The sequence below is a fragment of the Mustela nigripes genome, chromosome 2, assembly GCF_022355385.1.
Source record: "Mustela nigripes isolate SB6536 chromosome 2, MUSNIG.SB6536, whole genome shotgun sequence".
NCBI classification, from domain to species: Eukaryota; Metazoa; Chordata; class Mammalia; order Carnivora; family Mustelidae; genus Mustela; species Mustela nigripes.
Window position 1 is genome coordinate 187,858,345 of NC_081558.1, and position 16,760 is coordinate 187,875,104.

The following is a 16,760-nucleotide window of genomic DNA, read 5'->3' on the forward strand; positions in this document are numbered from 1 at the left end:
GAGCAAAGCAAAGCAAAGCAAAACCCTAATTTATAGCCATTTCTATTGGGTAGTTACTTCCAAGATGACTGGCTTCAAGCTGCTAATATGAAGTCACTTGTACACTCCTCTTCTGAGAACATGTGAGCCCATCCCAACACACCAATAATCAGCCATGATTATATTCAAAGGTTAGGCCCAAGAATGACTTTCTACAATGGAAGTTGAGATGGATCTACCAAGAGGTATAAAATAATCAAGATCTCCAAGCCAGAGAAAATAATATCCTAGAAAGAATGGAGAAGGAAATTTTAAGAAGGAAGTCTAAAATGCCACCCAGAAGTAAAAACTGGGTGTCAACAGGAGGAGGGGGCTGGGGAGAAGAACACATGAGGATTTCGCAATAGGTTATTTGTGGGTGTCATTTAAAAGAATTGTTTTTAGTATTGTAGTCAGAATAGAAGCCAGACTGTAGGGGGTTGTAAAGTAAATGAAAAGTGTGGAAGGGAGGTGATGAACTCTTTCCAGAAGGTTGGGAAGAAGAGAGATTGGAAAGAGTTTGCCAGGAAGACAGAATTTGTGGGAATACTTTAAGATGGGATTATCAGAGACGAAGGAGAAGAAACCATTTAGGAGGAAGAAATACAGAAAAGGGGAAGATTGATGAAAGAGTCTGAAATGAGTATTATGGAAAGGAATCTTTGGGGATACTTCAATAGGCTCATTTGAAAAACTGAGCCTACTTTTTATCAGTTAAGCAAAAGGTGATCTGGCTCTGAACTTTTAACCCATACTGTACTCCCAGTAGTGATTTATAAATATAATGTCATGACATAAATGATGAAGTTTATATGTGGCCAAAAAGTGTAGACCAATTTGCTGCTACAAGTAAGCTTTCTCTAAAGCATTGGGATTCTTCAGGAGAAGATTTTACAAACTTGGAAAGATCTTGGTGTATGCAGGATTAGAACAAAGTGATGAAATTATTTTACCAATCTTTAGAGATTTAATGAGTTGTCCTTTGTGTTATAAAAATATTTCTAGGGCGCCTGGGTGGTTCAGTGGGTTGAGCCTCTGCCTTTGGCTCAGGTCACCATCTCAGGGTCCTAGGATCAAGTCCTGTATCGGGCTCTCTGCTCAGCAGGGAGCCTGCTTTCCCCTCTCTCTCTGCCTGCCTCTCTGCCTACTTGTGATCTCCCTCTGTGTTTCAAATAAATAAATAAAATCTAATATATATATTATATATTTCTAACTAAAGAACTATTACTGGAACAATTAATCTAGAAACAAAAAAACGTATTTCATGGAAAACACTGAGATACACTGACCAGATTATTATTTCATAGGTCTTACTTTCCCAAATTCTTATTTGAACCATAACCCTGTGTATATGTGTCATTAAATGATCTTTTCTATGCATTGCTATAATTTTCACCTTCATAATTCAGTTGACATTATTTAAAATGAAGGAGGAACCTTGATTTACATGTTTAATGAATGGTCATTTTTAATTAAAGAGAGTGGTCTTCTAGACATGAATGTCTGATCTTTTTGCTGACATTTACCTCAATTAGTTCAATTTATTTCTACATATATCAAACATCCACTGTGTTGTAAAGCGTTATACTGGTCCTGAGATTTATGTGTAAATATGAACCTTGACCTCATGAAGCTTATAGTCAAAGACAGAGATAAGTATATCTGTATGTTTATAGACATACTCACATTTGGTGTAATGTTTATGATACTATACTTGAGAGTCCAAAGAAGGGACAGTTAGCTCAGTCTTTTGGGGTATGTAAGGTAAAGAAAGACTTCTCGACCTTTCCTGGTAGAAATGACACATAACCTGAGTGTTCAGGATGGGTGAGATTTAACTTGGGTAAGAAAAGTGGATAGATTGTTCTGCCAGAGAAACTCAGCATGAAAATCTCTGAAGTGCATTGAGAAGATTATAAGAAATCCAGTGTTCCTAGATAGTAAAGGTGGTCAAAGGGGAAGCTCTTAAGGTAGACATAAGCATAACTCATAGAGTGCCTATAGTTCCTGTAAGAAGGCAGCTGAGTGATTAGGGTTTAGAAAGGAATGATTCAAGGCAAGGATCTATTAGTAGATATTTACCATGCTGGGACAAGAGATGTGGAGAATACAAACCAGACTCTAGGATCGGAGATGAGTGTGTGGAATATTCAAAATTTAACATTTTTTAGTGTTATAAATCAGGCTCACCTGTATATATTTGAATGCATGGAAAAAGTACACTTAAGGCATACTGGAAGGTGGTTGGAAGGGAGGGAAGACTCTAAAATAATTTCAGTTTTCCTTATTTGTTGTCCTAAGAATTAGTATTGTCATTAACTATGAGGGAATACAGAGAGGAAAGAAAAGAGTGGACCCGATGAAGTCAATGTTGGACATATTGAGTTTGAGGGAAGCTTATGAGAAAGTGTTCACCATAGATCAGGAGTTGTAAATACAAGTTAATGATTTATCATAGTAAAATATTAATTAAATCTACACATTCATTCACTCAAAACTATCAATATGTCAAGTTGAGAGTATATCAAAACATGAAACACAAAATACCTGTCCCCATGATGGGTATAATCTAGAAAAGTTTACAGTCTGTGAGAATGGATGAAATTTCCCTAGGTGAGTGGGGAAAATAATGTGTATATACAGTAGGCGACATGTTGAAACCTGCAATATGTAAGATGCACTGCATTAAGAGCCCACAGGAGACTGGCCAGGAAAGGAGGAGAACTAGAAGCTGGGAATGACTATTCCCAGTTGAACAGTTTACTTGATGATGGTTTCCTGATGAAGGGCAGTGACAAGTCCAGAGACATAAGGGCTGAAACATGATTAGCAGTATCAAAGTCAACAGTGAATTTTCTCTTTTGTTGTAGTAACATGGGCATGGACAGATTTCCATGGGATTCGGAGTAAATGGGAGTTTTGTCTACCAGTACTGAGCCTAATTGCTTTAAGAAGCTTTGCTGAACTGTAAGGACAGGAAGAAGATATTTCTTCATGTAGAGCACAGGCTTAAGGGGAACTTTTGAGCAAGAGAAAGATTTTATATTGTAGTCTGACAAAAACTAAAGTCAATGGAGAGAAAAAGATTGATGAAGGTCACAGGATTCCCAGTGCTGTGAAGCAAGAGTGAAAAACAGTGGTCTTCATGGATTGGGAGACCCCAGCAAGTCCGAATCTTACTGGAAGTTGTGTTGAGTAGAATGGAAGGAGAAAGGTGCCATCAAGGTGTCCAAAGGATAGAGCGGACAGGCTTTGGAGTGAAGTAAGCACTCATCAGTATAAGCAGCACCAAATTGAAAGCAGTATGGAGATAGAAATGAAAGAGATGGCATTTAATTAGAATGGCTTTGTGTTTTAACCTAGCAATGATGGCAGGCTTCTGAGAGTCAGGGCTTCACAGTGTAAATATGATATTGAAATGGAGGTTGACATCTTAGTGTCTGGAAAGTGAACCTGGGCTTGGTTCTGTTTCTGTGGTTTGAGCAAACTGGACTTTGTTTCTATCAATGCCTTGAAATAACCCTTCATAGTTTGCATAGGGATTTCACGATCCCCTCTGTTTTTACGTCTACACTGGGAGCACCTCTGGGTATAAATACTATTAACGCTTTTTTTAGAAAAGTGAACACTAAAGCCTAAAATAATCGGAGAGCACATAATGAAGGATAGAACTGGAAGCTAAGTCTGACTCCAGGTTTGGTTTTCCTCTTCTAATGATGTTGGTCTTAAGTGAGTTTGAGGTGGACAAGAGCTTGTGAGTGAAATCAACTTGAATGCCAGCCAGTACCAGGAAAGACAATAAGGCTTGTTATTTTATTTTTCTGGACGCTGCTGCCTTTTTAATTATTGTTATAAAATGTCCTCATTTATTCCTCAATAACACTGATGCTTCTTCATTCAGAATGACAGATATAAATTATGTTACATTATGCCTTGAAACAGTACAGTGGTGTTCATATACACTTATTATATTTCATTACACAGAGGATATTCTACCTTACTGTAGACCTACTTTTCCAACATCAAATAATCCCAGAGATCCGAGTTCTTCAAGCTCAATGTCATCAAGAGGATCAGGAAGCAGACAAAGAGAACAAGCAAATGTAGGTCGAAGAAATATTGCAGAAATGCAAGTTCTTGGAGGATATGAAAGAGGAGAAGATAATAATGAAGAATTAGAGGTATCTATAACTATTTTCCAAGTTTCTCAGTATTATACGGGTTGTTACATCAGCCTCAAAGTCAGGAATATTTATCAGTCTACAGAAATGTTACTGTTTTGCCTCAAACCCGAATGTTGGTGATGCCAGAGACTGAAATTCTTTGAATTTAATGATTTCCTTGAAATGTATTCCAAAGTTGTAAATGGGGATAATAATTTCTTTTTAGATCTAGAGGGCATATTCTTCTGCAGATCTTCAGATAAGAGATTTATATGGCAAACATGTTGTTAGGAAATAAGAACTATTTACCCAGATAATATATTGCATAGTATTATATTATAGTAGGTTATAAAAACCAGTAAGTTTACAGTTATGAGGATTTGAATGAGGGTGCTTAGTCTATGTTATCATTGGCCTCCCTAGTAATCACTATGGTTAATCTAACTAATTTGACCAATTATCTTCCACCTTCTTTCTTCTGAAAATGATCCTTGACCTGATCAGTCAACCTGATCCTTGACTCTAACTTCCCAGATAGAGGAGAACCCTTTTTGAGTCAAATATATACTCCTTTCTTAGAATTTATAGATAGCAATACAAGATGGAATTGACAGTACATTATATCATATTACAATCACCTTCTACTTTTAAGACAGTGTTTTTCCCATTTAATTAAAAACAAAAACAGTTGAGTGCAAATTTCTCTTCTTACAAATATATTTAATCCCAAGAAGATTGTTAAATGAACATTAAACTGAACTTTTAAAAATAGAAGATGAAACATTTTAAGGAATGATGTCTAATTGAATTTTCTGTAATACCCAAAGCATTTTCATTTTGACATTAGGAATAAGAAGACTTTCTTCCTACAATTGTTATGAGAGGTTATTTTATAAGTTCTTTTGTTTATTTGGGGTGTGTGTGTGTGTGTGGTTTGTTGTTATGTTTGTTTGTTTTTGTTAAGGAAGAGAACCTTTCTGGAGGACAAAAAGTCATCATACAGAACTCTAATACTTAAAACCTATAAAATCTGAACTACAATGTTGAGTTGGGGCTGGACATTCCACTGCTCCTCTGTCTCCAACACCACATGCCCCAATACCCAGACATAGCACAGAACACACTCGCAGAGAATTATTGGATTTTCTATCAAAACCAACTAACAACAAATGAATGAGTTGCCATGAGCGCTTTCTAACATATGCCGGGGAATGAACGAAGAAATACCAACTGTAAGGTTGAAAACGTATAAATCAACAAACTCTAAAACTGTTCTCTAAAATTTATTTTCAAAGTTAACAAACACTTTTCTCTTACAGGAAACTGAAAGCTGAAGACAACCAGAGAGGCTTGTGAGATCTAATGTGAAAATTATCACTCAAGACGCCTCATGTCTGATGACACATGACGCCAGATAAAATGTTCAGTGCAATCAGAGTGTAAAAATTGTCATTTTTTATTCCTCTTATTGGAATACCATTTTTAAAAATTTTATTGGAGTTTTATTGTTGTTGCTTGATCCTTATCCCTAATGAAGAACTTCCCTATTCCCCTCGCTGTTGGAACAAACCATGACACCTTCCTTCCAGCAAGGGACGTATTGACTTCTTGCTCCAGCCATCAGCCAGCAAGAGAGAATGACTCAGTTCTTTTGCATTTTGCCCCCGAGATATGGCATTGCACTGCTTAGATACAAGCCAATTTTCAGAAAAGTATTGATCAAAGATACAAAATTGATTAATCAACCTCATGCCAAGGGCTCTCAAGACATAATCTTTCTATAACCAACTGCTAAGGCAAATGAAAACATACTTCATTTTAACATGATTTTTCAAATCAGTCTTTCATACCACCCTCTGCTGGGAGAAAATAAAATGTAACAAAAGCAGAACAACCACAAATCAATTTGAATGGGGTAGAAACATTGTAAATAGATGCTCTTTGCAATCCCTGGTGGTACTTTATTTTGTCTTCATTTCGATCATTAAAGTATATTCTTGGAAGTATACTTCTGGAGAAGTAGGGGTAAGCCAGTTGGATCTCTGGTTGTCTAGTCATTGTCATAAGTAAGCCTAGCAAAAAACCTTGTTCTATTTTTCAATCAAATGCAATTATAAATGCATATTACAAACAAATGGATGTTTTTAATGACCAATTGAATAAGGACATCCCTATCTTAACTGGCCTAAATTTCTTCTGGTAGTGTCAGTTCGACTTTCAGAAATGCCACTTAAAGAAGTTTGATTTTTGTTTTTGTAATGCACTGTTTTTAATCTTTTTTTATTTTTTTTTTGGTTTTAAAAGCACAATCACTAAACTTTATTTGTAAACCATTGTAACTATTAACCTTTTTTGTCTTATTGAAAAAAAATGTTGAGAAGCGTTTTTAACCTGTTTTGTTCATGCTCTATGTTTGTATTTGGAATATTTGAATGATGACAGATGGTGAAGTAACGTGCGTACTTTATTGTTGGCCATTCACCCAATGGTTCTTACTTTTCCTGAACTTAAAGAAAAAAAAGGTTTAAGTTTGTTGTGGCCAATTTGAAACTTATAAGATTTTCTTATAAACTCAAAGAGAGGCATTGCTTGCTTTGAGTTGCCAAATGATGCCCTCTGACTGTAGATTTTTATGATCCTTTTTTTTTTTTGTCGTTATATGAATTTCATTGACTTGATAATTGGTGCTATTTGAGGGAAAAAATGTACACTTATTCATACGTGGGTATCAGGCCTGACCCCACTGGAAACAAAGCCAAACAAAACTGAACCACAAAAAAAAAAAAAAAAAAGCTGGTGTTCACCAAAAACTAAATGTGTTCACTTAGATAATTTGAAAGTTGCATAGAAAGGGTGTGCAGTACTAAGGGAACAATCCATGTGATTAATGTTTTCATTATGTTCATGTAAGAAACCTCTTATTTTTAGCCATAATTTTGCATACTGAAAACCAATAATCAGAAAAGTAATTTTGTCACATTATTTATTAAAAATGTTCTCAAATACATCATTCTTTCTTGTGTTGATTTCTTTTGTTTTTTTCATTGTGTGATCAAATTTATTCCATTTAATCACAAAATTGTGCTGTCTTAACATTTCACCACTATATTATCAGATGAGTGAAAATTCTGAACAACCAGGCTTTACTTATGATGAAAAATTCTCATTTTACTCCATGGAAATTAAAGATATCAGATCAATCAAAACCTAGAAGGTATTTGATCATAGAATACCATTTTAATATTAAGGAAGCACTAAAATGTTTATCTGTGTGTATCTGAATTTCAGGTAACCTATTTCTGACATACTTAGGATTCGGGTATATACATCTAATTTGTAAAGTTTGGACCACTTATGTTCCATCAAAAAGAAAATTATATTACCCAAAATATTGGTTAGTAACTATCTGCTTTCTTGTTTACAAATTCATGTGAAATTTTAACAGTTCTATACTTATGATATAGTGGCTTGAACATTGTTGTTTATTTTATTAAGGTTAACATATTCAAGTATTAACTTTGGTTGGATGAGATGAGCAGTAGAATCTAGTGAAGGTTTTTTTCCTATGATATATATATATGTGTGTGTGTATATATCATAATATATAGGACTATATATATATGCATATATATATATATATATATATATAGTTAAATTTTTGTGTTGATCACAATTTGAAAAACTGGGAAAATTTTGGACAACAAAAAAGAAGGGGGATGTATTTCGAAGGTTAATTTTACAAAACCGAAGTAATCACCAGCATCTACTTAGATCCATAGGTCAAGAAGTCAGTTTCCAACTATTTCGAAGGAAACACCGGAGAGACATGTTCAATGACCTAATTTTTCTCTTCCCTTGTTGAGGTGACTATAAGTTAGTCTTTATATCATGTGATATACATATGAATTATGTCTATCAGAGGGCCTGGTTTTGTTGCACGCTCTGTTTCCCTGGACATGTTACTTAACCCTAAGTCTCAGGTTTCTCCACCTGTGGATTCAGTAATGCCTACCTCATGGAGCTGTTGTCATGATTTAGTGAGCTAATGTATATGACCTGAACTCTGTAAACCCCCCAAACAATATAAGGTATTGTATTTATAGACTGAAATTCATTGCACACATCCGATCCTCACTTCTCACATGTAGTTTGTTCCTAAAAACTTGCCGAGTTCAAACCCTATCAAAGTGTAAGTGTGGTAACGAGGATGGGGGGTGGTCCCATTTCCGGTGAGTAAAATTCACTGTGAAATTCCTAACGGCGGAATAAATTCTTGGTGTTTTTGTTTGTTTCCTTGCTTCTGAATTCCTGAGGCCCACACAACGGGCGGTGATGTGGCGTTTTCAGTACGTGTTTCGCAGTTCAGGTGTGCAATCGTGTCACTTGCCTTCAGAATAACTATTGACTCTGTTTGTGGCTGCTGTTCTGCCTAGTGGCAGAGAGTATCATTTTCATTCTAGATGTACCCAGTCATATCCAACTTTCTTGGTCATTTCAGATATAAAGTCTGAATTTTCTCTTCCTACCTTCTCTACAGTGTGGCAGCAAGATTCGGTGTGTGTGTGTGTGTGTGTGTGTGTGTGTGTGTGTGTGTGTGTTGGGGGTGAAGGGTGGCAGTAGGGACTCTTGACATTTTGCTGTTGTCCAAGTTTCCAGTGGTCTTTATTTCTCAAAACAGTTTATGCTGCAACTTCCTTTTCCCTACCTTGATGTCCCTTATTCATTGACACTCCCTTGATATGTCAAAGCCCTATAATGGGGGTTGGGTGCAGGGAGCAGAAAATGGGACTGTCCTATGCTCTTCCATGCCAGGCTGATGCTCTGGAGACTTGGGTATGAGGCCCCATCCTTGGGCCTCACAAGATACTACTATGTCTCATTAACTGGTTACCATTTATGCTGTGTGCGCGGTGGCTTCTCCTGAAGTTAAAGGAAATAAAACTTTGTTCTGGATCTCAACCATCTATGATGGAATCCTGGCTCCATGGATTGCTGGCTGTGTAGTCATGGGAAAATTTCTTAGTGAATCTGTTTTCATCTTTGAGTGGTGTATTAAAAATACATACTTTAGGGGCTCCTGGGTGGCTCAGTGGGTTAGGCCTCTGCCTTCAGCTCAGGTCATGGTCTCAGGGTCCTGGGATCAAGCCCCACATCGGGCTCTCTGCTCGGCGGGGATCCTGCTTCTCCCTCTCTCTCTGCCTGCCTCTCTGCCTACTTGTGATCTCTCTCCATCAAATAAATAAATAAAATCTTTTAAAAAAGAAAAAAAAAGAATACGTACTTTACAAGGTTGTTTGGATTAAATTAATTCATACATACAAAGTATATAGCAAATGCTCAAGTATTCATTGGGCAATACCTCCTCCCTCTCTGATTTTGAACTAGAAAGTGCTGCATAGGTTGCTCTAACTTTCAGACTCCTAAAACTGTACTTGACCAGAAAGCTCAGTGACACATTCACCTTTTCTGATTCTCTCACCTCATGTTTAATTCTCTCTTCCCGGTGAGATGGGACATGAGGAGGAAGGGAGAGAGAAAGAGAGAGAAAAAAAGGAAGAGAGAGATGACCGTGTATATTGCTTGTATGCCAAGTCTTTGTTGTGCAAGACCTTAGGTCTCGCCACTCAGCCTTCATTCTGCTGTAGAATTCAAGAATCTATTTTGAAAGCCCTTTCTCTGGTAACCATCGGAGGGCAACGCACACAGAAAGCCCTCTCCGTCTGCTGGAAGTAAGAAGTGGGATGGGAGAGCTGGAGATAGCCTATGGCAGGTGCAATGTCTGTTAATATTTCAGTATACGATCTTGCTACAAAAGGATATAATTAAACATTAAAAAGAGGTTACTCTTTAAAAATAGAAATATCTTTTCTCAAATTCTAGTTTTCTCAGCTTATGTCAAGAGAATTTAGCAGAAATTGAAAAAAAAAAAAAAAAAAAAAACCCAGGGAGTTGGCACCAGACCCAACTAAATTCTGAGCATGAGAGTATAAAGATTACTTTAGTGTTAACAAGTTTTAAGGATTTTTTTTTTCTAGAAAACTATGGGCATTGACCTTTTTCTTTTCATAAAAGAGTCTGTACCAGGACTCCCAACCAAGAAACTCAATGACCTTCTGGTTTTGGATGCCAAAAACTGGTTCCTATTTTGGTATTGATGCTTGAGATTTTTCCCACATATGAACACACCCCAACCACAGAGTCCAGTGTCTGCTCATTAAGGTCAGATTTGCCTGTCACACATCAAATGACTGCCATCTTTACTCCAAATATATCATTCTCATCAGCAGTTATATTTTTGTTATTTCCTCATTTTTATAAAACAACCAAAAAATGAAGTATGCACATGACACTGCAAAGACAAGTGACAGCTATGCCAAAACCAAGTTGTTGTTTGCTTAGCCCACATGTGTTTTCACTGTAACACGCTGAATTAGGTGGCTTAAACAAATGAATTCCCAATGAACAAAAATGTAGAATATGTGGAAAGGAAATGTAAGACATTCCAGATTTGGGTTTAAAAATAAATATTTAATCACATGAGCAATATAAATACACAAAGTTATTTTGAGTTAGCAAGTTGGTTTTTAACCAAATACCCAACTTTTTCTTTTTTAGATGTATCAGGGTGTATGAAAAAACAAATGTTGTTTGATTTTTCAAAAAGTAGGTAATCCTTTCTTCTTAAAATTTATTGTCCTTCTTAAGAACACATGACTATTAATTGGCATTTTAGGTGTTATTAGTTTAGAAAGTTGGATTTTTTTTGTCTTCCTCTTTCCTTTATTTCCTGTTTTGAATCCTAGTGAGAGAGAAGACAGCAAATGAGTATTCAAAACAATATTTTCAAAGATACTTGTTCTGCAGGGGCTCCAAACCTATGTTTCTCAAAGTGATGTCCATGAACATCCGTCTTCTAGCTATAAATATAAATTCCTGATTCCTGTCCTGATTGTGCTGAATCAGAATCTCAGGAGGCAAGGCCTAATAATTTGCATTTTGGAAATAATCCCAGGTAATTAAAAAAATAAAGTTCAAAAACCACTATCCTAACAAATCAAGTACAGGGTTCATGGTGATATACTTGAGACCGGGATGAACCTTGGACTTGGTAGTGCCTTGTAATCGTTTTCAACTAGGCAATAGTCACGATACCATTTTGGTTGTCTACTATTGAAAAACAGGTCTCACACAAAAAGCAAGTGGGCATTTGTCAAGTTTTATTTACCTCATTAACAAGGGAATCAGCAGGAAGAGCATTTGAAGAAGAGTTGTGGAAGGAACTTGAATATGATTGCTGTTAGCTTTCTACAGGGCAATGCAAGCAAATGTTAATATTTCTGCTGAACTAGAGAATCATAATGCCTGTCTTTCTCTTTAGGTTAAAAACAAATCTTCAGAGTTGCATAAAATCTGCACCTTTATTATTTGCAATTAGTCAAAAATGTACTTTGATAATTTGCATTCCACCAAAAGAATCAGATGAGGGTCCAACAGTGACTTAGTCTTGTTTGTTTCCCCCGAGGCAGAATCTGAAACAAAGACATAGGGGCAAATAATTTATTTGGGAGGTAATCCCAGGAAGTGAGTTGGGAAGCATGAGGGGAATGGGAGACGATGTCAACACAGATGCTTAAAAAGTCGGTGAAGTTTCCTCCAGTGGGGACTCTACTGGCTCCTCTGAGAAGCATGCAGAATACTTCCCTGAGTCCTTCCCCAAAGGATGGGTGCCTGAAACATTATCAGTTTACTGCTACTTCCCCATTGGTTGCAGGCTGCAGGTGGAGGAGGGGTGACGGAGGTGAGGGAGTTCTCTCTCAAGGCCAAGACCAAGTGAGAGTAGGAGAACCTGAGGCAGAAAGTGGACATGCTTGACTGCAGGTGTCTGAGATGGGAAGGTGCCAAGAAGAGGTAAGTGTAATCTCAAAGGGGATTGTCTGCCACAACAGAGTCCTCAAAGCCATATACTATAAGCGGGATTATTGGAAGATGCTTTAGCATGGCGTCAAAAATCAAGCAATCATTAAATTACTTTTTCAAACTTAAGATAAATTTTCTTTCACATCATGCATGTAAGATTAGTCGTGTATTCATATTACGATCACATTGGTGGAATGCTTAACCAGTCATCAGTTGTTGGTACTATGTGTGTTGCATTTAACTGTCATTTAGCATAACTTGAAAATATTTATACTATCAGCATTGAAACAACACCAAAGCAAAAAAAGATATGGAAATAGCAGTGAGGCATGAGTTGGATCATTGGAATAACTACAATCACGAATTTTCTAGCAGAGCAATAAGCTTTATAGTACCTATGAAAGAAAAGTGTCTATAATTAATTAAAGTTGTGCTTTATAACATACACACAAGCAATGCAAATGACTGAAGGAAAAATTACTAAATCCCTCAGAAAAACATGAAAGAAATTCCTAAGCAAACTTGAGGATGGTATAGTCCATTTGTGTGTTCTGCAAGACTCTCATTGAGGCATTGCCTTACAACTAATATTGGTAGCATTTACACAATGGCATATCAAATAAAGCTCTTTCAATAGAGTCCTATATTTGATAAAATATTGTAGCATTTATACAAGTCCATCACCTCAAATAAGCTGGGCTCAAAGTTTTTACATAGATTTGATACTTGATTTTTTTTTCATTCAGATCTTGGGCGCCATTGTGAAATCCACATATTAAGACTAAAGAGAGGTGGAGGATTGATTGATTGATTGATTTTTAAAGAATTTATTTATGTATTTGAGAGAGAGAGCATGAGAGAGCACAAGCAGGGGGAGTGGCTGAGGGAGAGGGAGAAGCAGGCTGCCCGCTGAACAGGAGCCCCTCCCATAGGACTATATCCCAGGACGCTGGGATCATGACATGAGCCAAGGGCAGACCAACAGTGCCAACAGTGCCACCCAGGTGCCCCGAGAATTGGAGGTTTTAGACGTTCTTCCTCCATTTGGGCAAAGGTCTGAGCTCTTCTGTCTTGAGTAAAACAAAGCTTTTGATGCTTTCCGCTTACGTGATTTTGATGGCCACTCGGCTTCAGGAAATCACAAAAGTAACCTGGGTGGCTAGGTCATCTGTCCCCACCCTGTACTTCAGGGACACCCCACACACACACACTTTGGTGTACCTTCCTAGAGGTGTTTAAAATCCTCTTCTGCTGGCTGAGACTTGCCAGGGCAGAGCCAAATGCCAGCGCCCAGACGGGGACCAATGTAGGTCTGGGACCCTGCATGTGGGATCCATAACCCAAGGAGCTCCAGAGTTCAGATTATTGTCTACGGGATTGTCCCAGGGCCCTATAAACTGGCCCTCTGGTTCCAGAAGGGCATTCTGGTTAGCAGATTCTCACACTGGCTGGCATATTTCTTTCCTAAAATCAAGTCAGATGGTTCTCTCACAACGGTGCTCATGTGTTTGAGTTGGAATGATTTAGGTTGTTTATATCAACACAGGCCCTGCAGAAGTATTTTTCCTGGCTGCCAAACCAGGGTCACCCTGAACATGGGGAAAACTTTTAAGCCAGCCTAATAAAACTTGAATTTTAACATAGAACACCTGTTGAATAGAATACTTTATGTCTTTCACAATACGGGAGTTTCAATACTATACAGGCAATAACCTTATCTACTTGTTCTTGGTAAAGTTCGGTGTGAATTATTACTAAATGCCTCTTCAATTTATATGTGAGATTGAGTGTTTATATGTGTGCCTGTGATTTTGGTGGGCACAGAGTGAGGTCATAGTTCTTTATGTAAGTTCTGTTTGCAAGGCTGCAAAACTGAATTATGCAGTGTGTTTGTAAGGGCGAGCGAAAGGCATCTGGAATAATTACCATGGGAAATACCATAAGAAGTAAGTTAGAAATAAATAGATTAGGAGGGAAAGATGAGTCATTTATAGTGTACCTGCTATGATTTAAATATGTCATCAGGTTGAATTTTCACCCAACTTGGAGTGGAATGCTTAGGCTTAATCCCTCCTGACAGATAAATAAGACAAGATTTTGAAAGACTAAGAAATTTGCTGACATTCACAATAGGAAAATATAAACAGAGTGTGGCTGTGAATCCAACTTCTAGTCTAGTGCTCTTTCCAGGCATTAAAACTGCTCCTCAGAAATGTGAACCTGGTTCATTGATTTTATTTTATTTTTTTAAAAGATTTTATTCATTTATTTATTTATTTATTTTTAAAGATTGTATTTATTTGACAGAGATCACAATTAGGCATGAGGCAGGCAGATAGAGAGTGAGAGAAGGAAGCAGGCTCCCTGCCGAGCAGAGAGCCCGATGCGGGACTCGATCCCAGGACCCTGAGATCATGACCTGAGCCGAAGGCAGCAGCCCAACACACTGAGCCACCCAGGCGCCCAAAAGATTTTATTTATTAATTTGACAGAGAGACAGATCATAAGTAGGCAGAGAGGCAGACAGAGAGAGAGAGAGAGAGGGAAGCAGGCTCCCTGCTGAGCAGAGAGCCCGATGCGGGACTCAATCCCAAGACCCTGGGATCATGACCTGAGCTGAAGGCAGAGGGTTTAACCCACTGAGCCACCCAGGCACCCCTAGTTAATTGATTTTAGAAACAATATTCAACTTCCTTTCTTAAATCAACTATAACTGAAATGAGAGGAAAAATGGTGTCTGGTTTGAGAGTGCGGGATGGATCAGTAGATGCTAAAGATGTGGTTGCCACCAAATATTTGGAAGTTCCATTATCTTCAGGGAAGTCTGACTGGCTCAGTTGGTAGAATGTGCAACTCTTGATTTCAGGAAGGTGGGCTTGAGCCCCATGTTAGATGTAGAGGATACTTAAAATCTTAAAAAAAAAAAAAAAAAAAGTAAAAGCTCCTTTATCTTTAATTAATACACAAATCTTAAAATATTGCTTAGGTTTCCAGAAACTGCTTTTAAAAATAAGCAATTAAAACATAATTTCCAAAGCATAGTAACTGTTCATATACGTACATATATATATGTATGATATAGAATCCCATATTAAAGGAATTTTAACATTTTGTCTTAAACTTCCAAGTATGCATACCTTTATTTTATCAGAAAAGAACTTGAGAAGCTGCTTAAGGTCATGCAACATTGTTTTCTAAGTCAGAATTTTTTTTTTTGACTTTTTTTTTTTTTTTGCAACTTTATAAATTTTTTATTTTTTATAAACATATATTTTTATCCCCAGGGGTACAGGTCTGTGAATCACCAGGTTTACACACTTCACAGCACTCACCAAATCACATACCCTCCCCAATGTCCATAATCCCACCCCCTTCTCCCAAATCCCCTCCCCCCGGCAACCCTCAGTTTGTTTTGTGAGATTAAGAGTCACTTATGGTTTGTCTCCCTCCCAATCCCATCTTGTTTCATTTATTCTTCTACCCACTTAAGCCTCCATGTTGCATCACCACTTCCTCATATCAGGGAGATCATATGATAGTTGTCTTTCTCTGCTTGACTTATTTCGCTAAGCATGATACGCTCTAGTTCCATCCATGTTGTTGCAAATGGCAAGATTTCATTTCTTTTGATGGCTGCATAGTATTCCATTGTGTATATATACCACATCTTCTTGATCCATTCATCTGTTGATGGACATCTAGGTTCTTTCCATAGTTTGGCTATTGTGGACATTGCTGCTATAAACATTCGGGTGCATGTGCCCCTTTGGATCACTACATTTGTATCTTTAGGGTAAATACCCAATAGTGCAATTGCTGGGTCATAGGGCAGTTCTATTTTCAACATTTTGAGGAACCTCCATGCTGTTTTCCAGAGTGGCTGCACCAGCTTGCATTCCCACCAACAGTGTAGGAGGGTTCCCCTTTCTCCGCATCCTCGCCAGCATCTGTCATTTCCTGACTTGTTGATTTTAGCCATTCTGACTGGTGTGAGGTGATATCTCATTGTGGTTTTGATTTGTATTTCCCTGATGCCGAGTGATATGGAGCACTTTTTCATGTGTCTGTTGGCCATCTGGATGTCTTCTTTGCAGAAATGTCTGTTCATGTCCTCTGCCCATTTCTTGATTGGATTATTTGTTCTTTGGGTGTTGAGTTTGCTAAGTTCTTTATAGATTCTGGACACTAGTCCTTTATCTGATATGTCGTTTGCAAATATCTTCTCCCATTCTGTCAGTTGTCTTTTGATTTTGTTAACTGTTTCCTTTGCTGTGCAAAAGCTTTTGATCTTGATGAAATCCCAGTAGTTCATTTTTTCCCTTGCTTCCCTTGCCTTTTGCGTTGTTCCTAGGAAGATGTTGCTGCGGCAGAGGTCGAAGAGGTTGCTGCCCGTGTTCTCCTCAAGGATTTTGATGGATTCCTTTCGTACATTGAGGTCCTTCATCCATTTTGAGTCTATTTTTGTGTGTGGTGTAAGGAAATGGTCCAATTTCATTTTTCTGCATGTGGCTGTCCAATTTTCCCAGCACCATTTATTGAAAAGGCTGTCTTTTTTCCATTGGACATTCTTTCCTGCTTTGTCGAAGATTAGTTGACCATAGATTTGAGGGTCTATTTCTGGGCTCTCTATTCTGTTCCATTGATCTATGTGTCTGTTTTTGT

General features: G+C 37.6%; 1 protein-coding gene across 4 annotated transcripts in view; it reads left to right on the top strand.

Moving 5' to 3' along the window:
- Positions 1-7,188, top strand: part of ROBO1 (roundabout guidance receptor 1) — a 414,151-nt gene extending 406,963 nt beyond the window's left edge. For all 4 annotated transcript variants that reach the window (XM_059392146.1, XM_059392148.1, XM_059392147.1 and 1 more), the window contains 2 exons: positions 4,003-4,199; positions 5,501-7,188. In XM_059392146.1, coding sequence (XP_059248129.1) covers positions 4,003-4,199; positions 5,501-5,515 — 212 coding nt within the window. In that variant the 3' untranslated portion in view covers positions 5,516-7,188. The remainder of the gene's footprint in view (positions 1-4,002; positions 4,200-5,500) is intronic.
- The last annotated feature ends 9,572 nt before the right edge of the window (positions 7,189-16,760 follow it).